This window comes from Schistocerca piceifrons, chromosome 1 (genome assembly GCF_021461385.2).
Source record: "Schistocerca piceifrons isolate TAMUIC-IGC-003096 chromosome 1, iqSchPice1.1, whole genome shotgun sequence".
Taxonomy (NCBI): Eukaryota; Metazoa; Arthropoda; class Insecta; order Orthoptera; family Acrididae; genus Schistocerca; species Schistocerca piceifrons.
The window spans coordinates 628651333-628676818 of record NC_060138.1 but is presented as its reverse complement, the minus strand read 5'-3'; the positions used below and the strand labels follow the sequence as shown (position 1 = coordinate 628676818).

Sequence of the window (25486 nt, the reverse complement as noted above, 5' to 3'; positions counted from 1 at the left end):
CTTACGTTGTGGAAGGTCATTACTCTGCGTTGTAGGCCGCCTTCTTGTTGTTCATTGCTGTCTGTTGGTTCTCTCTCCGTACTTGTTTCTCTGACTGCTATACTGTTCTTAGACTTACCATTTAAAACTGTCTCCTACACAGCCATCCCACAAACAGCGTTCTGAGATTGTGCTGGCACAGAAAAAGCTTGAATACTAGCGCTATTAGAAAGCGTTAACCTTGCAGAAAACACACATGGTTTATGCACGACGCAGCTGTACCGCACTTCCTGCGCCAGTACGAAACTTCGACGTTTTATGAGCTATGTCTCAGTCGAGGAACTGTAGCATGACCTCCCCGTACACGTGACCTTAATCCCCTAGATTTCTGGCGACGATTAAAGGCTTTGGTGAACTCCACACCTACCGACAACGTGCGAACATTACCAAATGCGAGGGCAGCCGGATGTATTCACAGTAGTTCTGATTCTTTGAAGAGGAAACGTGAAGGATGTGTAAATGTGAGTGGTAACCACATTAAGCACTTCCTGTGGAGTCAAGCGGCAGATGGATAGCATAAGACAGTGGTTCATGTCTCAACTAAATATTTCCCGACATAGCGGTTGACACGAATGTTGTACTATTTCCTGTGCGAGTATGGGAGACTTTTTTAAATGCTTTTTGTGTATAATGCCGTATCATAGACATCGTTTCACACAAAAAATTATTTTGAGCAGTGGTGTTGTTGCTGCTCGTGTGTCCCGTGTGGCGCAGATAGGCTGTTCACCTGAGGACGTGTGATACTAGTTCTGAGGACTAGAGATATTCTGTCAACAAAATGTGAAGCGACTGTACTAATTGTCCGTTTAAATATTCAGTGCATTAAACCACCACCACCACCACCACCTCCTCCTCCTCCTCCTCCTCCTCCTCCTCCTTCTTCTTCTTCAAATATACTACTCGCATAATTCGTTACAGCTGTGCAGTTGAACTGTTAAAAATTGACCCTTAACTCAGAATATCAGAACTGCATTAAATAAGTTTCCTTTTACAGAATGGTAGAACTGTTTCGGTTACAGTACGAATGCGGATGAGTGCAAGATGAATTATTTCCTGATGATAAATTTCGAAAAGTTATTGCATAGTGTCGTGTTAAAAAGGTGAAGAATAAATCGTGATAGAATGAAATTTTCACTCTGTAGCGAAGTGTGCGCTGATATGAATCTTCCTGGCAGATCAAAACTGTGTGCTAGACAGAGACTCGAACTCGGGACCTTTGCCTTTCGCGGGCAAGTGATCTACCATCTGAGCTACCCAAGCACGACTCAGGACCCTTCCTCACAGCTTTAATTCCACCAGTACCTCGTCTCCTACCTTCCAAACTTCACTGAAACTCTCCTGCGAACAAAGCAGAACTAGCACTCCTGGAGAGAAGGATATTGGGGTGGACATGCCTTTGCCACAGCCTGGAGGATGTTTACAGAATGAAATTTAGCGGAGTGTGCGCTAATACGAAACTTGCTGGCAGAGTGAATATTTTGTTCTGTGGCAAAGCCATGCCTCCGCAATATCATTTCTTCCAGGAGTGCTAGTTATGCTAGGTTCGCAGGAGAGCTTCTGTGAACTTCTGATGGTAGGAGACGAGGTAGGTACTGGTGGAATTAAAACTGTGACAACGGGTCGTCAGTCTTGCTTGCGTAGCTCAGATGCTGGAGCACTTGCTCGCGAAAGGCAAAGGTCCCGAGTTCGAGTCTCGGTCCGGCACAAAAGTTTTAATCTGTCAGGAAGTTTCGATAAATTGTGACTTTTCCATAGCAATAAAAAGTAACAATAATTGTAGTAGCGACTGCAGAACACCGTCCGTGGTATTTAGTGATCACAAAGTGTAACTCGTTACAAAATTTCAACTTTGGCAGGAATATGCAAATCACATTACTTTGTACATATTTAGGAAGATGTAAACTAAGAGTGTGACAAGATCTTGGTTAGTATCACAGCCAAGTCCCGTATGATTACACAGGTAGGATGTTTATTCAAATGGCTCTGAGCGCTATGGGACTTAACATCTGAGATCATCAGTCTCCTAGAACTTAGAACTACTTAAACCTAACTAACCTAAGGATACCACACACATCCATGCCCGAGGCAGGATTCGAACCTGCGATCTGTCAGACTGAAACGCCTAGAACCGCTCGGCCACCCCGGCCGGCAGGATGTTTATTAAAGCTGCGTCTGGCCTCGTGTTATATTAGTTAGCAGTCGCCTGTGACTGCTCAGTTCCCTGGAAATCCTACCAGCAGCTTTTGTGTTGGAAGTTAGAAATTACTCCGCTGTAGTTCTCGTTGTCAAATATTTACAAGGGTTAATTGCGATATCTACGATTCGCACATCGTCCGTTGTATATCTTCGATTTTGTAGTTTCATATCATTTGGGACTAATGATGCCTTGGTTTCATTCCACTGGGTGTATAGCAAATATATCGTGGAAGCTGAGAGAGGCGAATCGGGTGTTAGGCGTGTACCTACATCGCTGCCCATAGGACGTAAATTACAAAAAATGCACTGTCGTGCATCTTAACTGCCACGAGTATTAACTTCGAAATAATTCCACGTAGCGGCTTGTGGGCGTCGAGCGTTGCCTCGTTAGAAAGGTGCCCGAGGGCGAACTTAAGATTACGGGAGTTTCCACACTGCCGCCTGCTCGTGTGGAGAATGTCCGTTTCCAGAGATGGCGTCACTACAGTGACGTATGCAGTACGTGGTGACGCACCAGGCGCTGCCTCATGCCGTAACGGCCGTGGACCGTCGACGCACGGATCAGCGGGAGGTCTTGCTTATGCTCAAAGTGGTAGGCAGAAACGCTTGATAAACTGCCGATAGAACAATCAGGATAGAATGTAAAGCAGCTGAGTCGAGCACCACATTTGGACGCGAGTTGAATTTACGTAACTCTCCTCTTAGCCGACGGCGCCAAAACAGGTCAAGGCGGGCCGGATTGTGGCAACTGGCCCGTGAGAAAATTCCTAGGGCTTTGATCGCGATAATCAGCAGCCTGGCATCTTGTGTTCTGTGTGTGTGTGTGTGTGTGTGTGTGTGTGTGTGTGTGTGTGTGTGTGCCACGTCGACATGCCACAAACGACAAAAAACAATGGTTCGCTAAGTGCTGTATCACTTTTAGCGACAACGTTCTTTACCGTTGGTGAATTGGAACGTCTGACGTAAAGTAATTTGAAACATACGTATAATAATTGGAGTTTCGTAAGAAGAGGATACGAGATTTACTAGAATTAAACACAAGTAAATTCCTTTAACATCTTTGCGTTCGTCCCTGGTATCGGATTGACTTATAAAGCAACTTTACTAAAGGGGGGTAGTTGACACACACACACACACACACACACACACACACACACACACACACACACACACACACCCTTTGTCTATGCAATGAACTGTGGCACTCATGGTGCAACCGCCGCTAACAACGTAAATGTTTTGTTCTAATACGCGTTAACTTTGAATTACAATTCCAGATCCTTTTCCAAGTTTGCCAAGACATTAGTTTATCAAATTCAGTTATTCTTCAATTCGTTTGTTGTAAGATTTGATTGAGTTATTTTTTAGTCACCAGTATTCTGGCTTGATGCTGCCAGACAAATTTCAATTACAGGCCACATGTCCTGTGGATTCACTTCGCGCCTTAAATGCAGTGGATTCCATTGCCGTCTGCATCTTCATGCCGTTGATTATTGCTGATTCTTCCGCCTTCGTGGGCAGTTTCCGCCCCAAGGACAAGAGTGTGTCCTGAACCTCAGACCGCTCCTCCGCCCTCTTTGAGGACGCCGTTGGCAGAATGAGGGTGAGTTCTTATTCCGGAAGTCTTCAGCCGCCAATGCTTATTATTAATCAAAATTTAAGCTATGGCTGGTTTCATACTCGGGACCGAGGGAAGACGTTTTGATTACTAATCAAAGACACTACCCCTAGACCACTTTTGGATAATAAACTGAATCTACTGAGACCATTGTTTTACATAGCAGTCATTTGCATTCCTTAATCATTGATTTGATGAGTGATGATTTACTTGAACCAAATGTTACAGAGCCAGATTAATTTATTTAATTGAAGTGCCTGATAAAAGAAATCCACCGATTCGATATCCAAGGGCTACACTCTGTATAAGCTTACAAAAGGAATAAATGAAAATCTTCAATTCGACTATCTCTTCTAGGATCACCGAATGCATCGGGAATCACTGGACTTCAGCAAGCGTTACGTAACTTCAGTTTGTTCAGTTGTCCAGCCGTTCACTGTAAACCATACAGTTTTCTTGTCCTGGCAGTGGTTTGCGCTCTCCTTTTCAAGCATGACGGACTTGAACCTTTTATATAAATATTGGCCGTAATGAGATCCCCTGCGTTCTCTGTCGATTCCTCATACATCCTTTAACAAGTTGCAGGAAAGGGAAGTTAAACAACCTTCACAAAGGAAACACGGCTTCAGTCACCCTTCCCTAGCTGTACAACTTAATCACGATCGTAATTTACCATTTGTCTGTCCATAAAGACGACCTGACGAGACATGCTGAAAATTCATTTCGGAGTGATTGTAGACTCCTAAGTACACTGCAATGGTGCATTGTGGGTGTGTTCGTTTATACTCCATATAGGGACCCAAATGAACCAAACGAAAACGAGAAATAAAATTTTCTGCAGTACAAGATTGGGAAAAAAAGTTGAACTTTAAAGTGGAATAGGTGACGTGTGAAGTCTACGGGGTGCACACAGTGCAACATGCCGTCATAGTGTTCCAAATTCTGCAGATCATTTAGCAAAGCTTCACAATAAACATCAACGGGGGGAGTGTTGAACCTTGGTGTAGGCGTAGGCTTTTCAGTCGGTTCTACCGGCCAATTTAAGAGTTGTTTCGAGAGGTTCATCTCATCGAATGTTGGTCCTAGGTTAAACTGACCCTGACGACAGCAAAAAGTAACTTTAAGAACGCATTTGGGTTCGGCTGTTATTACGACAGTCAGCATTAACATATAGAAGACATGAAAATAATGCATCAGTCTATTAACATGACAAAATGGCAAGTTCTGAAAGAAGTTCTGAAGATGGTTTCAAAGTACGTCCCCTGGTTCTTCGCTCTGAGGAGAATTGATCAGTGGCAGTTTTTGCGAGTTGATATCTAAAAGTATTTCATCAGTGGACCAGACCTCTTCTGTTCCAGATTTTTAAGTTTCAGTATCAACCCAACATTACTGATACCATTCAAAAAACTATTTTTATTATTTTCGATTACTAACTCGATGGATGCAGTCATTTTAATAATATAAGGACTTAATTTCTAATGGTTAATACCAGGAGTTGGCAGCGATATCCATCTTAATGTAAGGGCTATGTACTTTGCATGTACTGGTGAAAAATGGCTACCTTTTTAAGTATCAAAGTAATCTAGTATAAGAAATTGTTGCGTGAATATTAAACGTTTGAGATAAAGTTTCTAGTACTTCTTGTCAAAGTTGGTTGGTCTCATAGTCATCTAGTCGCTTAACATTAAAAATGAAAATTTCAGAATTTTGCACCCTCTTGGATAAAGTTTTGCTCGCGCCCATGGTGGCAAACTCCGATTAGAAGGGAAGTAATTGGACAAGTGTTAGAATATCAAAGAAAATTTTAGAGGAAGACAAGAGTTTAGAATAGCAAAGAAATTGTTGAAACTTCCTGGCAGATTAAAACTGTATGCCGGACGGAGACTCGAACTTCTGTGAAGTTTGAAAGGTAGGGGACGAGGTACTGGCGGAATTAAATCTGAGGACGGGGCGTGAGTCGTGCTTGCGTAGCTCAGTCGGTAGAGCACTTGCCCGCGAAAGGCAAAGGTCCCAAGTTCGAGTCTCGGTCCGGCACACAGTTTTAATCTGCCAGGAAGTTTCATATCAGCGCACACTCCTCTGTAGAGTGAAAATTTCACTAAAGAAATTGTTGATTGCCATCGGATGTAGATGCTGACATGTGAACGGAAACGACCACTCGTGGCAGACGAGGCTAGTATGGGAATTAAACGCAAGTGGCACTGCAGCAGACTAACTAACTACTAGTAGTCAACTGACAAAAGGAGGCTACGATGTTCAAATCACAGATTTACTTCAAAATTTGTACACTTGCAGTAGTCCTTTAGGACATCATAAATTGTAAGTAGTAAGGCATACTACTTAGGCCATTTCGAGCAAATCGCAAGAGAAGTTTTATGCGTCAATGATGTACAGGTGCTTTGCGACCCCGAGCACGTGGTTAGCGTTGAAGCTAATGTGCTTTGTTGTAGAGTACATTATATTGTCCTGGTGTTGTTGTGGTCTTCAGTCCTGAGACTGGTTTGATGCAGCTCTCCATGTTACCCTATCCTGTGCAAGCTTCTTCATCTCCCAGTACTTATTGCAACCTACATCCTTCTGAATCTGCTTAGTGTATTCATCTCTTGACCTCCCTCTACGATTTTTACCCTCCACGCTGCCCTCCAATGCTAAATTTGTGATCCCCTGATGCCTAAGAACATGTTCTATCAACCGATCCCTTCTTCTAGTCAATTTGTGCCACAAACTCCTCTTCTCCCCAATTCTGTTCAATGCCTTCCTCATCAGTTATGTGATCTACCTATCTAATCTTCAGCATTCTTCTGTAGCACCACATTTCGAAAGCTTCTATTCTCTTCTTGTCCAAACTATTTATCGTGCACGTTTCACTTCCATACATGGCTACACTCCATACAAATACCTTCAGAAACGACTTCCTGACACTTAAATCTATACTCGATGTTAACAAATTTCTCTTCTTCAGAAACGCTTTCCTTGCCATTGCCAGTCTACATTTTATATCCTCTCTACTTCGACTATCGTCTGTTATTTTGCTCCCCAAATAGCAAAACTCCTTTACTACTTTAAGTGTCTCATTTCCTAATCTAATTCCCTCAGCATCACCCGATTTAATTTGACTACATTCCATTATCCTCGTTTTGCTTTTGTTGATGTTCATCTTATACCCTCCTTTCAAGACACTGTCCATTCCGTTCAACTGCTCTTCCAAGTCCTTTGCTGTCTCTGATAGAATTACAATGTCATCGGCGAACCTCAAAGTTTTTATTTCTTCTCCGTGGACTTTAATACCTACTCCGAATTTTTCTTTTGTTTCCTTTACTGCTTGCTTAATATACAGATTGAATAACATCGGGGAGAGGCTACAACCCTGTCTCACTCCATTCCCAACCACTGCTTCCCTTTCATCTCCCTCGACTCTTATAACTGACATCTGGTTTCTGTAGAAATTGTAAATAGCCTTTCGCTCCCTGTATTTTACCCCTGCGACCTTTAGAATTTGAAAGAGAGTGTTCCAGTCAACATTGTCAGAAGCTTTCTGTAAGTCTACAAATGCTAGAAATGTAGGTTTGCCTTTCCTTAATCTATTTTCTAAGATAAGTCGTAGGGTCAGTATTGCCTCACGTGTTCCAACATTTCTGCGGAATCCAAGCTGATCTTCCCCGATGTCGGCTTCTACCAGTTTTTCCATTCGTCTGTAAAGAATTCTTGTTAGTATTTTGCAGCTGTGACTTATTAGACTGATAGTTCGGTAATTTTCACATCTGTCAACACCTGCTTTCTTTGGGATTGGAATTATTATATTCTTCTTGAAGTCTGAGGGTATTTCGCCTGTCTCATACATCTTGCTCACCAGATGGTAGAGTTTTGCAAGGACTGTTGTCTACTCCCGGGGCCTTGTTTCGACTCAGGTCCTGGTACACCACTCAAAATGTACAAAGTATGAAGTTAATCCGTGATTCGAACATCGTGGCCAACCCTTTGTGAGATTGACGCAAGAAAGTTGTTCGTGTAAGAGGGGGGCTTCATGCCATAGCCGCGCCCCGCGGCAGTTCAAGGCCACTGGCGGCGGCAGCGGCAGCGCCGGCGGCAGCGCTTCCATCGCGCCGCGGCTGCGGCGGTGCCGGCCGGCAGCGGCTCACAGTCAGTGCGCGCCAGCCGGTCACGCCCGCTGGAGGTGAGCCAGCCTTCTCTTCCGGCCGCGTTCGTGTGCAGAGAGGACGTGGACGTGGCGCGATCCGGGCTCCCCGTGTGCTGCTCCTAATCCTGCTCCTGCACGAGAGATTGTGCGAAAGAGTGAGAGACTGATCTGCACATAGTTTGGCATTGCCAAGCTGTGAGTGACTGCTTTTTGCCGACTGTTCTGTGCTCCTCAGTCGCCGTTACTAGTTTCGTGCTCACGTCTCAGCGGAGATGGGTGAGGGTGATTACGAGAACGGCGGCGAAGACACGTTTCCCATGATGAGGGACCTCAACGGCATCCGCGAAAACCTCGACACTTTCATCCGCAAGGCGACTGATCTCACCAGGGTACTGCCCTCGATCGCCAGGCTCAAAGTGGTGAGTATTGCCGTTGACAGGAGAAACTCCTGATACGAGGATTTTCCATGCAAATATTGTGGTTAACGAATTTAACGCTCCGTAAGGAGGAAAAACAGAAATGTCAAAATGCTAGAAATGTAACTTCCTTAATATAGTTTCATTCGGTCATCATGTTTAATTCGATTCATATATATTTCATGCGATGTACACACTAATTAATCTAGCTGCAAGATTACACTCGCACCAAAGATGATTTCTTATTCAGTCTTCACGTACAAGTAACGTTTTAATTAGCACCTCTTAAAAGGTTGCGTGATATGACGGTATCGAGGAAACACGATTAAGAAGTTTATTTATTCAAACTTCTAAAGTAAACTTTCTAACAGGAGTCTTTACTTTGTAAGCTGTGTTAACTCTACACCATCTCGAAATTTACAGTTACTGCACAAGCGAGGCGAACAAAGAGTCAGCCACGGCTCTTATCCAGAAACCTGTTCGCCGCTGCTATGCTACCTCCGCTGCGTTATCGGACGCTCCCAGCAATTTACAGAAAGGCTCTGGCGCATTTTCTGAATATTATATGGAATGTATGTAGTTACAAAAGGCAAATCAAATTTTACATAGTTAAATAGATCCTCTGACAACGAAACCGTGAGGAAATTGTAACCAGTTACAGTTTTTTTTACTGAAGCATAAAGCGCTTTGGAGCCTTTGATCCCTCCGCGACTCGTAAAAAAAAAAATTGGCGTTGTGTCATTCACGAATAGAAAATTTCACTCACCTTGCTAACTAAAAATTTTCACGCATCTCCTATAATGGAGCAGGGCCCAAAAAGTTGTTCATAAGAAGTAGCCGGCTAATTAAGTTACCTTGTTTCTCTTTGTTGACAGCAGAAATAGTGATGGATGCGACTCACAGCAAGTAAACATGTTCCTCCTCTTTTTTTTTACGGAGGTGTTTTGTATTGTACTGCGTAGTTTGATTTCCAAGTTCGTGAGATCAGTGAACGCCACTAGACATGTTTTGACATACAGATCACCGTTATACGGATTACTGACACCCTAACTTACTTCGGCAAATCCGTCGACTACCCCTTATCCTGTGTGGTACTGCTCGATCTGAACTAATTTTTAATGAGAGCTTCAATCCTAAAACCAGATTTGTCGAGAGAAGTTTAATTCGAAGTTAGCCAGAAGGAGCGCTTCCTCAATTTGCTAGAGGTGGCTTAGATTGCAGTATAATGGCGATGCAAAGTCTTTACAACGCCCAGCATAAACGGTGGTGTGAATCGGTGGGCACCTACTCTACATATGAAGCACCATCTACACCGTCACTTGGGGTGTTGGCGAACTGTCCGCCGATAGGGAACTTAACGCCACCACCTAAACCTCCCATGCCGGCCATGTACTTGGCGATGTTAACTTCGAATCCTGGAAAGTGTCGAAATTCTGACTTCGAGAACCATCGAGGGAGAGTACATTAATGATCTTTGCAATGATCCTTAATGCTGTCTACGTGAAAGAAACGAATGATACTGTGGTCAGGGGTTCTACGTATGATTGGTGCACACATTTGTATTGAATAATGGCGGACGTATTGTCTTCGAGACAGAGCAACTTTTACTTGGTTGAGACGCATTACTTATCTGTCACAGGTGCAGATGATGCAGATCTATTGACGGCCTCTGCCTATAGAGGCCATCATCAGTGTTTCAATGTTGATGCAGCTATTGATGGTGAAGAATGAATAGCTAGTAGATAAGCAACTAGTAAATATGGCATCTAACGAAAACTACCAGAATAAACGGCTGCTTCCCTCAGCTGTGACTGGAATAGTCTTATTGTGCTGAAAATACCGGGTGTCCCTTCGTGGTCCTGAAATATTTTTACGTCTTCATGTTATGTACACAACAGTTCTTTGAAAGGCCTTTCTTCTGGTATCCTTGACCTAATTTGTAAAGTAAAGTAAAGTAACGCTATTGCATTCCTCTGGAAGTAGTGACACCAGTACATAATTATCGATTATCTGCAGCGCCTGTAACTATTCCACTTTTAGATTGCAAATTACAGTAAGTGACGACAGGTTTCGGTCGATGACGACCCCTTTCAGATCTGTGTACTCAGATGCACTAACGAAAAAACACATTAAAATTTTTTCTGAAATAACACCAGTCAAGCACTTCAGAATACTCACGCGCACACCCTGTGTGGGCTATGAAGATTGTCGCTGTGGTGCTATGTCGACTGACTTTGCCCCGTCAGCATAATTTTAATGTACTTTCGCGGTAGCTTAGTTCATTGCAGAGATCTGAAGCGGAAGCTGGTCGTGGTCACCTGAAACCGGTAACCATTTACTGTATTTTACGTTCAGGCTAGAATAAAGCAGCTTCCTTTCAAGGTTCCTGTACAAAGCTTTCTTCGTTAAGAATTCGTTTATAATGGTGTATGTGGTGGTCTCATTTTGGCTGCAATATTTACTGAAGTGTCCTTTTTGTCCAGTTGCTTTTCTAAATTATTGAGCTAAAGCATTTCGGAGGGGATTACAGGCCAATGATAGGGACATGAGGATCAGCGGAGATTTTTACGATTGTATAAGTCGGTTTCGTTGCTAGATTTCCCAAAGAGCTTATTAGTATCTTCCATTTTCTTCATATGGCTCTTAGTCATTAGTTCCGATTTTGCACTTGGCGTACTAGTCATTCGGCTTGTCTTGAAGTTCGTTACAGTTTTGTTACTTCTCGGCACTCGTAATTCAAACCTTACATTTCTATTAGATTTTTCCATCTCTACTCAGAAGTTGTTTCTGTTGACAGCTAAATCAAGGAAAACTACGTTGCCAATTCGCTGTTTTCTCATAATCTGAACTCACTAGTTCTCGTAATTTGGGTATACACCGTGCGATTTTTCCTTAGTCAAATGCCATGCCTGACTTTCGGTTCCAGTATTTTGATGGCGGTTTCACATCTTAAACAGTTTCGTAGACCAATATGGATCTGTATGGTTGTTACTAACACACTGTAACTTATGACATAGAGAATAACTATCTGTTTGGCTGGGATTGCGGGTGAGAAATTTTCTCATTTTTCTGTATCCTGGGATACAGAAAAATAGACAATTTCTCATCTACAATCTCAGCCAAACAGATAGTTGCTCTCAATGATATAGGTTAGTGTGTTATTAACAACCATACGAGAATAAAAAAGTCAATCCTAGATATTATGAAGTTATAAGTGTCTGTCTGTGTTTGTTGTTTAGATTGGGTAACACGATACACAACATTCGACAGAATGCAATCATGGGTACTCAAAGTACTCAGGTATTCTGTTAATATAGCAAACGAAGCTTAATACTGGATTCTGCATCACGCGATCTTGATGGTAAAATCTTAAAGGATTCGTGACAACTTGTAATTTACTTGTCAACAACCAATGTTTCCATATACTTTTTTTTCTCCACCAAATATTGAGGACGCGTGTCCATTTTCCTACCAAAATGAAGAGTACTTCGCAAATAAGAAATGGAACTGAAAGTTTAAGAACTATATCCTCCTCCTGCCATTAATAACTGCACCGGTATATTTGATAATCGCCGCACTCCTGAAATATTGCGGTACTCAGGAAATACGTTTACGATGGTAGTTTTAATGCTCATTATTCTTGTACTACAATTAAAATTATGACAGTGCACTTCATTTAATGACAAATGTTTTCAAAACATGGAAACGCATTATCATGCGCCAATTATCAGGAAATCCAGAACAAAACTGCATTGTCCACCACGCCATTTCGTCAGATTGGCTTCACGTCACTTACAGTGCGCTGCTTTCCACTGTACTGCTGCCTTTAACTGAAACTGTCTTCAGACAGCTGTGAGCAGCCATAGTTCTAGCCTAGTTTTTCACACGTTGAGAGAAAACCACACATTTTAGCAATTTTCGACTAAATATCTTCGCTATAAAATAAAGGCCGGCCGCAGTGGCCGAGCGGTTCTAGACGCTTCAGTCCATGCCTCGGGCATGGATGTGTGTGATGTACTTAGGTTAGTTAGGTTTAAGTTCTAGGAGACTGATGACCTCAGATGTTAAGTCCCATAGTGCTCAGAGCCATTTAAGCCAATAAAGTGCGAGAAGCAATACCAATGGGGCAAGAGATGGAGTTTGGGGATAATGTGGGATTAAACGGACTGATTGCGAATCAATAAAAGTGTGTCATACATCTGTTTCATCAGCACTGATCTGTAAATATTTACTAGTGGTAAAAGAAATAATTTGGGTAACTTCCAAAAATGTAGATGTGCGTGGATTCAGAGAAAACCACTCTCGCGGTGCATAGCTTGCTTATTCGCAAACGAAATCTTGCAAACGTTAGATGCAGCTGAACGAGTGGGTGCAGTGTCCCTAGATTTGCGGCGTTGGCTTCTAATAAAGATGCGATCGTACGGAGTGTCTTAGCAAATGCGTGAATCTAGGAATATCTGATTAATAAAAACCAGCGCAGTGTCTGGAAAAAGAATATTCGACAGATAGGAAGTGTAATAGGGTCCGTAATGTTGCCAAAAATCACTAGTAATGTGACTGTTGTTGAATGATAGTAATGAGAAATACTAGTGCATGTACAGATGCATTTCGACAGCTATATATTTGTCTTCAGTACGCTATGTGGGTGACGCGCCCGCAATGCGATTCATCGGAGGATGCGCGTCGTTGCCAGCTCCCAGCCAGCCCAGGCCGCGTGCAGTTGTTTTGGTTTTCGCGTACGGGTGCGCACCCTGACGGAGCCCCACACAGCGGCGGCGTTCTGAGCCATCAGACAGCATAAGACCACGCCCACGCATTCATTTTATCCTAAAAGTGACCACCGCGCAATACGAAATATTGACTCGAAAGATTACAAGCCACACACTTCGCAACTAATAGTTGTAAATAGCCTGCCTTAAATATTACATTGGTTCCTGATAATGCATAAAAGCATGGTGGCCAGATATTGCTCAGGCCATTTCCTTATGTAAAGATTGCGTGGAATGTTAAACAAGGTTGTTTAATTCTTGTGTTTAGTGCCGTTTTCATGACATACACGGATACATCATCCAGTTATTATTCGCCGCCCTCCCCCCCCCCCCCCCCCCCCCAAACCCTTTCGCTCTCTCCCCTTTTTTTACCAAGACCCTTTGTGTTTCCGCTCCTAATTTGGCTTGATGTAGTCGCTACTACTAAGTCTTTCATAGACACTATTTTCAATAAATGCAAACCTCCCGTACGAGCAAACTTATTACGGTAGCCTTTCGTTCTAGTCTGTATTATAATGTCAGTAACGCAGTTAACTACTTCAGTACTGAACTCAAATTACGCTATCTTTCATTAAGTGTTTGTAACACGGTTTAACAAATATGATATAAACGACTCTACATCTACATTAATACTCCGCAAGCCACCCAACGGTGTGTGGCGGAGGGCACTTTACGTGCCACTGTCATGACCTCCCTTTTCTGTTCCAGTCGCGTATGGTTCGCGGGAAGAACGACTGTCTGAAAGCCTCCGTGCGCGCTCGAATCTCTCTAATTTTACATTCGTGATCTCCTCGGGAGGTATAAGTAGGGGGAAGCAATATATTAGATACCTCATCCAGAAACGCACCTTCTCGAAACCTGGACAGCAAGCTACACCGCGATGCAAAGCGCCTCTCTTGCAGAGTCTGCTAAGCACCTCCGTAACGCCATCACGCTTACCAAATAACCCTGTGACGAAACGCGCCGCTCTTTGGATCTTCTCTATCTCCTCCGTCAACCCGATCTCGTACGGATCCCACACTGATGAGCAATGCTCAAGTATAGGTCGAACGAGTGTTTTGTAAGCCACCTCCTTTGTTGGACTACATTTTCTAAGGACTCTCCCAATGAATCTCAACCTGGTACCCGCCTTACCAACAATTAATTTTATATGATCATTCCACTTCAAATCGTTCCGTACGCATACTCCCAGATATTTTACAGAAGTAACTGCTACCAGTGTCCCGCTATCACATAATCATACAATAAAGGATGCTTCTTTCTATGTATTCGCAATACATTACATTTGTCTATGTTAAGGGTCAGTTGCCACTCCCTGCACCAAGTGCCTATCCGCTGCAGATCTTCCTGCATTTCGCTACAATTTTCTAATGCTGCAACTTCTCTGTGTACTACAGCATCATCCGCGAAAAGCCGCATGGAACTTATATAGTTGCAGTAAATTAAAATTTCGTTACGTCTGAATAAATATTTTGTAGCCATTTTTGTTCGTATTGTGTCCAGGTGGTTTTTATTGTGTGTTTATATCTAGTCTACTGAAGTTTAATGCAACAACGGCATTGATGTTTTCATCAAAGGCCTCTCTGGATTTACTGCTTTGGACATTAAAAAAGATACCAAAACTTCAAACTTCATCGGAAGCAATAACTAACCTCAGTGAAACATGAAATTTTTTTCATAGATAAACAAGATCAGGCTGAGTCGATCTACAAAGCAACAATCAACGAAAGTTAAGGAAAGATGATACCCAATGAATAAATCACAGCACTTTTTATTCATGTAGGAAATGGTTCAAATGCCAATGCAGCTATCCATATTTTTCTTTTGTGATTTATTTAAACAAAGCCGAAATACCACAGTGCGGTTTTGAAACTAGCGCAACTGATTTCCGACCTCATGCTTGGACGACACGAGTATGTGCCATATCATGCCGTTGGCGGCGAGGTTTTATATCTTCTTTTAATCATTGCACTAAAAACACATCAGGATCGCGGAACACGTGAATATTTAATAGACAGTGGCACAGTGCGTGTTAGAAAAGTACATTTTAAGCAAAGGCATGAAAAACTGAAACAAGGCAACAACAAAAGATGACAAACTCGAGCAAAATATTAACTCCACTGGAAATAAAGATATCCACATAAATGTCAGTATGTGATACCAAGAAAATAAATGAGTCCACTGACCATGGTGAAACTTCATCGAAAGATGTTTGCATATTAAAGAGTAATAATTTGTTTGTTCGAGGCAGAACAGTATTTCCATAATTTTGGAAAACTCGTAGTGACGCTAGCCTTGACAAAAGCGTGTCGTCCGCCTATCTTTATCGCGTTCAGTATTGTTGTGGATTACGCATGCGTCCGGCTGGCGCCAGTGGGCGCTTCGCTAACTGCTGCGTTAACTGGACGCTGGCGACTTCAGTGTGCAAGTGCCAGAGTCCCGATCTCGCTTACTTTCGCACCACTGCGTCACACATCACCTATAGCGCTTCTTAGTTCTGTGCGTGGGCACGCCGCCATTCACAGCCCAGCACCCACTACTCGTATTTCAACCGCTAAACGGGCGGTACACAGCGGCTGCCAGTCATTCTGTTTTGAAGCAAGTCTGTTGTCTGCCTTTCCGTTAGTTCAATACCCGTGGTCGGTCTAGTTAGTCCGCAAGATTACCAGCCACATACTTCGCAATTAGTAGTTGTAAATAGCTTTCCTTAAATGTTACGTTGGTTCTTGATAATGCGTAAAAATGAAAGTCTTAAACTCTACTCTGATGGATCTGTTCACATGAATAAACCAGCACCTGTATGTACTGTCTGTTTTCGGAATTTATGGCGTAATTTTCATGAATCCGAAGTTCACTTTAGGTTGCTTCAACTTTCCTGAGGTGCAGCCTTGTTGATCTGATATTGAAACACATTTAGCAGAATATATGCTAATCCAAACATTATGTCCAGTAAGTTGTTGTATTTACTACACCCTAAAATTTGAGACAAAGCACCTGTGAAGTAGGACGAACAAGGGATATGGAACGCATAAAAGGGACATCACGAATGGTCACAGGTTACTTTGACTATCAAGAGAGGTTCACAGTAACGCCGAACAATCTGAACGCTGGAAAAAAGATCCACTTACAAAGTTTCAGGAGCCTACATTGAGCTGTTATATGTAAACAGTTCTCCGATGCGTCGTACCGCAAAGAAAAAAAAAGACATGGGAGTGACTCATTACTTAAGACGCACCACCTTTCCTGGCACTTTCCGTGTAATAAAGCTAGACTTGTTAACTGTTATGGATCCCTCAGCGTTACGACCAACTGTCGTTCCTACAGCAGGCCTTTAGCCCTACTTTCTGAAGAGATACAATACACTTCGGTTCTGCATACTGCCAGTAAAGTCTGGCACTCAATAATATGCACAATATATCCGCCACCAAGATTGGACACGCTGATATGGAACTTATCCTGCTGCTCACCACTTTACGTTTCAGAATACTCCTTCGATCAACCCAATACTTTTTTAGTTTTTCAGAGTGGGCTTCTTGACGAGTTGCCTGTTTATTTCCTGTTAGTTGAAGCTCGGAAAACTTAGCGTCAATCTATAATCCACTCTTTTCCTCCATATATTCATCCACTACCGTACTCTTACTTGCGGTTCCCAGCTCTCCATGCTTGTAACATTTCGTCTGGCTTGTCTGTATGTCGGTACTGTTAATATGGTTATAGAATACAGTCGTCCCTTCTAAGGAGTTTTTTGACTTTTTTAGGTTGACAGTTTCGCCTTGTTCGATCAGTCTCTGGTGTCGTTCCTTTATCCTAAGTCCTAATGTCTTCCAGGCCCGTAGGCATTTTTGTTCAAAGAGGCAGATTCGTCAGCTTAATGACGATCCAATGTCTGACGCTGTTACATTGTTTGCCTTTCCATAATTTTATGTCGATTTTTAGCAGCAGACTTTTAAAGTTCGTACATAGTCTATACCTTCCTGACACAGTAGCTGTATGGGGTGTCATTCATTCCCCTACGCACTTAAAATCTCTTAATTACTCCCTATTTCATTTCTATGGCCCACTTGTCTTGCAACTATAGTGAAGTCTTGCACTATGTAAACACACATGTTGTATAAAGAGAACGATAAATATCAGTCGATTTATTTATTATCAAATTGTGAACAGCAAATACCGTTTTTCTCTCTTCATGATAACATATGGACATCATGCAGTGTTTCTAAGTCCCTTCAAAGCTGTCAGATACCTATTTGATGCCAAAGTCTTTTGAGTTAAGTGCATGCTGCGACCAAAGAAATCCTGTATCAGACTGAAATAAACCGATAAGGTGTCGTTTATCAATAAATTTTCAGGGTTGAGGAGTGATAGATTCATCGTTCAACATACATTTTAGAAGTATCGTATTGACCAATGATTTGTAGCGCCACAAACAATAGCCTTTACTCGAAATCCAATGCATAATAACCGTCGTTCAGTTGTTTCTTGTCTCATGGCCCTGAATTTATCGCCCATCTGCCAATATTCAATAGTTGATAAACATATTTGGTAAGACTATATAGCTCCAATTGAGAGGATACGGTTCAATGCTTAGTGCACTGAACGCATTTTCAGGAAGAGAGTGGTTCAAATCCCTGTATCTTCATGAAGATTCAAGTTTCCTGCTGTAACTAGAGGGGAGTGAGAAGACGCTGAACACGAGCCTGTAGACTCCTCGTACTGCGCCGTGTCGTGGGGCGGGCCAGCAGGTTGGGTAGGCGCCTCCAGGTTGGCAGCGATTCCCCTTGGTCGCGGCGTCACCGCTTATTAATAGAACGCGCAGACCCCCCAGCTGTCGCCGCCAGAACACCAGCAACAAGTGTCCCGCGAGGGCGTGGTTGCTTTTAGGTACGACGACCCGTCAGGTGAAAGCGCTTTCCACGCTACCACGCGACATGGCACGCGAACGCAACAAACAGACGCTTGACGGCGCGTTTCGGCGCGGGCCCGCCCGTTGCCGGCGCGCCGTAAGGCACGGAGGCTCGCACTGGGGCGTATCGCTTTCCAGTCGGGCGTGCCGCGGCAGTCCTCACTCGGGGAAGTGAAGCGTCTCTTACAGCCTCTCCTTCCCAAGTAGCTCTTTCCGCCTTCCCGTGGTGCCAGACGTCAAGCTCGGCATTCTGCCTTGCGTCAAAAGGGAGAGCTGCGACCCAACCCGATGCGAAAGCGAAGGGTGCGTGGCACAGGGGGAGCTGTGTCGAGGGACCGAACACCAGTCCCTTTCTGTTCGCAGGGCACAGACCAGCAGGTGCTCTGCATGCCGGCGACCTCGTTTGTCGGCGTGGGATCACGGCGCGAGTCGGCAAGGGTGCTTCGCCGCGCCCCTGGGTAACCGGGGCGTGTTCTGCCAAACCCAGGTGGTGGTGACATCGCCTGGGCCAGGTTAGATGGGCCCAGACCGCCGAACGACTGGGGGACCGACCCACCACCTGAGTAGGAGTGGGTCCTTGGCCTTCAGGTGGAAGCTCGGGCTAGTAGGCGGCGAAGGGCGAGGGGTGCATCCGCCTCTCCGGAGTGCGGGGTGCACTTGCCGAGGAGCGTCGTGTGAAATCGTCGACGACGGGGCCATCGACGAGGACCAGTGCGCTGGCAACGGCGCGCTGAACCTGGCAGCTCTGATGTGCCCTTGACCTAGGGGCGAGGTTGGTGGGCGAGCTGCAGAAGTCCCCCCCCATGCCAGAGGAGCCGGTCCGGGGCAAGAGACGGGCTCCCAACTTTTCACTCGTCTAACTAATCATGGCTGACCAGGAGGCGAGTGATCTTTGTGCGATTTCGAGGGCGAGTGTGTCTACTGTCCCTACCTCGCAGGAGGAAGGGGGACACGAAGATCTGAATGTTTATGACAGACATTGTCGAATTAACCAAATATTAGACTCCAGTGTCAAAAACGGCAAAATAAGCCAGGCTGCGGTCCTGGCAATAAAGAACGAGCTCGCTTCCTGGGCTATTGCAAACGCGAAGCTCGAGGGGCGTCTCGAAGAACTAGAAAAAGAAAACGCTAGATTGAGACAGCAACCTGTCAAGACATGGGCCGGAGTGGTGGCACAAGCCGCTACAAAAGCCCAAACAACGAAGGAAACAATCGCAAAAATCTCTAAAAAACCAGACACGGCAGTCTTTTTAAGACCCCTGCCTGGTCAAACTATCAAAAAGGTACAAGAAATTTTTACAACAACTATTGACCCGGCTAGAGATAAAATAAAAATCAACAAAGTAAAGGCCACAAAAAATGTAGTCGTGGTAGATCTTGCCACAGAGGAGGACAGGGACAAAATATTAAAGAATTCCAAACTGAACAAGGCCATTAAATGTGAACCTCCCAGGAAAAGAAATCCTCTGGTGATACTGTACGACGTACCTGTGGCCCTAACTGAAAGCGACATTTACGAAACCATGTATAAACAAAATTTTGATGACACAGAATGGGAAACATTTAAAAATGAATTCAAGCTGCGCTTCAAAACGGGACCTCGGGAACGGGATGTTGTCCATCACGTCGCTGAGGTCTCTGGCAAGATGTGGCGAAAACTTACCGCTATGGGGAAAATTTATATAGGATTTCACGCCATCAATGTTAGAGACTACCTGGTAGTCCCTAGATGCCACAACTGTGGCGATCTGGACCACGTCCACAAGCATTGTGAAAGGAAGCCGGCCTGCTCCAGGTGCGGGGCTGAGGACCACACCAGAAAAAACTGCAGTAAAAGCGCAACCTGCATTCCATGTACCAAGAGAGGAAGGAAACCGTGCAACACTACTGGGAGGAACTGCCCAACGTATAGGATGCTAGAACAGAGACTAATCTCTCGAATTGATTATGGCTGAGGCCGTAATTGAACTCAGGAAGCCAAAAAGGAAATCCCCTAGCAAGAGGCTGAGGGACGCTCTGAGGGCAAACAAATTCAAAGATTTTATACAAAAAATCACACAACCACGATCTTTGGTGACAATAATGAAAGATGTCTGCATACAGACGGACCCGTGTGAAGAAGATGCTCCCTCTCCTCCTTGCTGGGGACCTGGGTCGAAACAAGAGCATACCCGACCACACTGGCATCCTATACTTGGGAGTTCACAATCACAACCACACAGTAAAGAAGTAATATCCACCAAACATGTTCAGTACAATGAAATAAGCAGCTCAATTCCATCTTCTGACACACCATCTCGGGGTGTAATGGGAGTTGATCCCCAGCGAATTTACCCCAACCTGGAGCACGCATTACAGTTATCAAGACTAGAGGAGCCGGCAATCCTCACAACTGCATTGAGACATGTGGTACGTGTTGGCCACGAGTATGGAAGAGATGTCACCTTTCCAGTAATGGAGGCCGTGGACAGAATCCAGCTCAAGACAATGAATCTCCCCACCGACTTCGGAGCCCTGCGAGATCTAGTTAAAAAGGTCTTTGAAAGAAGAAACGAAAAATTCGACATGGATGATCTATATTGTCAATCTGTGATAACCAATGGCAGAGTAGCCCACGACTGGCGAAAATTGTGGCCAGAATCACACATCCATACATATTACCCACGTGAGCCAACTAAATGTGGGTCAGATAAACAGCCATAACAGTAAACTGGTCCTGCAGGAACTCCGGAGGGTGGTGGAAGAGAGGAGTCTAGATGTACTCTGCTTACAGGAACCGTACTCCCAAGCGGGACGGATCCCATTCATGGCTGCCAACTGGCAAATTATACATTCCAACGAAGAGCCAAAGGCTGCAATTATAATTATCAACAAATCATTTAGAGCTACAGTCCTTGCACAATTCTCTAGCGAACACTGCAATGTCGTGGAACTTCAAACACCCGCGGGAGTGATTTACATCTGTAATATATACTTCCAATATGGAAGAGGAATAGAGGAATTTCTAGAAGTACTTACACAAGTCGCCACGGCATTGCAGGGACGAAGATTGATTGTGACGGCGGACATAAATGCTAAGTCCCCCCTATGGTTCAGTGGCACACATGATGATCGGGGGCTAAAAGCCGAGGAAACAATCATGGCATTACAACTGGTGGTTGCCAACCAACAAGGGAACCCCCCCACGTATACTGGCGGAGGGGGAGAAGGTACAAATATCGACGTCACTCTAATAACTCCAAACCTGGCCACAAAGGTCGACAAATGGAAAGTGTGGGACAAAGCAACCACCAGTGATCATAATTTAATAACATTTACCATTGGGGAAAGGGAGTGCCACTGGGACATAGGGTGGGAGCTGCAGCTTAACTACAACAAGGCTAACTGGGACCGTCTCGCGGAGGAGTGCAACATTCCGACATTGCTGGAGGGTGACGGAAACGTGGAAGAATGCGCCGAAGGTCTGGTGCACGCGATCACCACTGCGGTGCGGGCAGCCGTACCAACCAGGAGGAGAGCCGTAGCGGCCACCCCCACACCATGGTCGGTCGAACTGGGACAGATGCGTCAGGCTGTGAGGAGGGCAAGGAGGTACTACCAGCGGAGTGTCGTCTGGAGGGAAAAACGAAGATGGCTTCAGATCTATCGTGAAAGCAAAGAACAATTCCAACAGGAGCTAAGGGCAGTTAGACTCAGAAGCTGGGAAAGTTATGTAAAAAGCCAATTGGCTATAGACCCATGGGGAGTCCCATATAAATTAGCACGAGAAAAGATAAGATCACCAATGGTGCTATCCACCGTCAGGGACGGGGACCGGATGACGGGCACTTGGCAGGAAACTGCTGAGGCCCTCCTCCGGGTTCTGTTGCCTGACGACGTGGAGGAAAATGAGACGGAAGAACAAACAAGGATAAGGAGAGAAAATCAAAGGGACTATAACAATAACATCAGAGTCTACCCCTTCTCTGAGGAGGAGGTCGCTGCCCAGATCAAGGCCCTCAAAAGAGGGAAAGCTCCTGGCCCGGACGGCATTACTGCGGAAGTGGTGCAATTCCTTGCCCCCCAGCTCGTAGCTCCTCTCACTAAGTTGTATAACGAGTGCTTGAAACTCGGGAAATTCCCAGAAATATGGAAAAAAGCCAATGTAATTATTATCAAAAAGAATCCAGACAAAGATCCCACTGAAATTAAATCTTACCGACCTATCTGCTTGTTGGACGTACTGGGCAAACTTTTTGAGAGGCTACTAGCGAACAGACTGACAGCACACCGCATGCTGTGCGGGATGAGTGACAGACAATTCGGCTTTCGGCCTGGGTGTTCTGCGTCTGACGCAATCGCCCTGGCTGCCGAGATCTGTGGCTCCACCCCGCACAAGTATGTTGTCGGCATCATGGTAGATATCAGTGGCGCCTTCGACAACCTGTGGTGGCCCTCACTCTTTTCCTGCTTGCGGGAGAAGAACTGTCCAGGGCCGCTATATGGGTGTCTGAGGAGCTATTGTGCAGACAGGGAGGTCTGGCTATCGGCCCCTAGCGGCATAGTCAGGAAGATTGTCACCAGAGGATGTCCTCAGGGCTCTGTCCTGGGACCTCTCTTTTGGGACATCAACATGGAGCCTTTACTAGAAGATCTCAAGAACTGTGACGATGTGCTAGAGGTCATAGCATACGCTGACGACCTCCTCCTGCTGGTCGGCGGCCGAAGCCGCGAGGAATTAGAGCCGAAAGTGGAAAGAGCCCTAACTGTTCTTACATCATGGTGCCACAGAAGCAAAATGACGATAGCACCCAATAAGTCCACATACCTACTTCTCAAAGGCCAATTGGTCAGGAACCCGACGGTTAGAATTAATGGTATACCAGTTCTTCGGCGCCGCGAGGCCCGATACCTGGGTGTAATCATCGATGAGAGGTGGAGCTTTGCATCACATATTGATACCGTATCACAAAAATCATTGGTTCTATTAAACAATCTTATCGGAATTGGTCACAAGCGGTTTCACCTCCCACCAAATTTAATTAAGTTATATCACAACAGCATCCTGACCTCAATAATAGGATACGGATCTGGAGTCTGGGCACACAGACTCACGAGGGTCATGCCTGCCATGGCCGTAAGAAGAGTGCAGCGGAATATGCTTCTACGTTCAACAGGGGCCTATAGGACAACACCGGGGGGAGCACTGTTAGTGTTAATGGGAATCTGTCCATTAGATATAAAAATACGTGAACAGGCTGCCTGGTACTGGGTACGAAAGGAGAACAGGGACAAAATCAGGGAAATACTTGGGGTTTATGCAGGGGACAAGTACACCATTAAAAAGAGAGGGTTAGAACTATGGCAAGATCAGTGGAATAATGAAGATACAGGTCGTAGAACCTATGAGCTGCTGCCGGACATAGAAGAAAGAATAAAACTCACATTTTTTACGGCAACGAGAGGAATGCTGCACTTTCTTACTGGACATGGACCATATCCAACATACCTATGTAGGTTTGGGAAGCAGGCTACACCAGCGTGTGACTGTGGCGCAGTGCAGGGCACCCCAGAACATGTGGTGTATGAGTGCCACCTCTTCGATGATGTAGCCCAAGAGCTAAGACAACAGCTACCAAATAACGACACGTACCACCTGTTAAGGCGTGAAATCACCTTTGACATCCTAAACAAACTTACAGATGAAATATCGAAAAAGATACTCAAGAACTTCTTAAGGGACAATTATCATCACTAAAGACAAAACTCTCACCGACGTTGACTAGTGCACCCGTACTGTACCGCCGGGCAAGGACTGGCCAGCCGCCTCACGGCTGGAATCCGCCTTGCCCTGGACTAGGAGGGAGGGGTGTACATAAATACCGGACTATGACGCACACCGATTTTGACACTTAGTTAAATTAAATTAGAAGTAGAAGATAGGATACCACCTTAGAATACACTGCAGCGACACCAAGTCAAGAGCCAGCCCAGTGCCAGGGGCATGCCCACTGGGATTAGCTCAGTGGGCCTGGCTAACAACTAGTAGGTTTATAGTAGCTCTGGCACAACCTGTAACGCTGCAGGTAGCATGTAGTTACCCCGTAGATTAATGCTTAGAGCCCTATAGCGGTAAAAAATTAGAGTAAATAATAGTAATAACAATAATAATAATAATATTACCTGTAGAGTAGAATAACTTGCTGCATCTAATCTGTATCATACTAGGACCCACTAATGTAGTTAGGTAGTGGGTTAAAATGTATAATGTAATGTATTGAATAAAGAATTTTTTTTTTTTTTAAAAAAAAAAAAAAAAAAAAAAAAAAAAAAAAAAAAAAAAAACAGACGCTGTGATGAGTCATCTCAGTTTCCACTTGGGATCTCGTCCGTTTCCTACTCTCCACTAGAATCACTGTAAACATTGCAGAACTGATAGTACAGTCCTCGATGTATACTGAGGTGAGGTGACAAGTAGTGGGATAACGATATGGATATTTGCAGGGGGCGGTAGTATCGCTTGCACAAGGTATAAAAAGGCAGTGCATTGACGGAGCTGCCATTTGTACTCAACTGATTCATGTGAAACGGTTTCCCACATGATTACGGCCGCACGACGGGAATTAAGAATTTAAACGCGGAATGATGTGTGGAGCTAGACGCATGGAACATTCCATTTTGGAAATAATTGAGGTATTCAGAGATCCACTGTGTCACTAGTACGCCAAGAATAACAAATTTTAGGCATTCACAACAGACAACGCCTTCACTTGACGCCAGAGAGCAGCGGCGTTTGCCTAGAGTTGTCAGTGCTTATAGGACAAGCAACGCTACATAAAATAACAGCAGAAATCAATGTACGACGAACATATCCATTGTGGCAGTGCGGAGAAATTCTGCGCTAATGGGCTATGACGGCAGGCGACCGACGCGAGTGCTAACAGTATATCGCCTGCAGCGTCTCTCCTGGGCTCGTGACCATATCGGTTGGACCCTAGATCCCTGGAAAACAGTGGTCTAATCAGATGAGCCCCAATTTCAGTTCGTAAGATTGGTAGGGTTGGAGTGCGGCGCAGACCATATGAAGCCATTGGCCCAAGTTGTCAACAAGGCACTGTGCAAGCTGGCCATGGCTCCAGGACGGTGTGAGCTGTGTTTACTTGAAATGGACTGGGACCTCTGGTCCAATTGAAGAGATAATTGGCTGGAAATGGTTATGTTGACTACTTGGAGACTCTTTACAGCCATTCATGGACTTCATGTACCCAAATAACATGAGATTTTTGTGGGTAACAGTACATCATGCCACCCGACACAACTGTCCGCCATTGGTCTGAAGCACATTCTTCTCCTTCGGCAATCAGATTGTGGGAGTTCCATTACTAGGCTCATGTGGAATAATATGTTTCCTTGATAGAGCTCGTTCGT

General features: G+C 44.6%; 1 protein-coding gene across 4 annotated transcripts in view; it reads left to right on the top strand.

The window, feature by feature from the left end:
* Positions 1-25486, top strand: part of LOC124804677 (calpain-A) — a 620886-nt gene that overhangs the window by 380247 nt on the left and 215153 nt on the right. The window contains exon 1 of one of the 4 annotated variants that reach the window (XM_047264934.1): positions 7986-8410. The exons of the other annotated variants lie outside the window; for them this stretch is intronic. Within the exon in view, the coding sequence (XP_047120890.1) occupies positions 8264-8410 (147 nt within the window). The 5' untranslated portion in view covers positions 7986-8263. Of the gene's footprint in view, positions 1-7985; positions 8411-25486 lie in introns of those variants that run through there. 4 annotated transcript variants of the gene reach the window in all.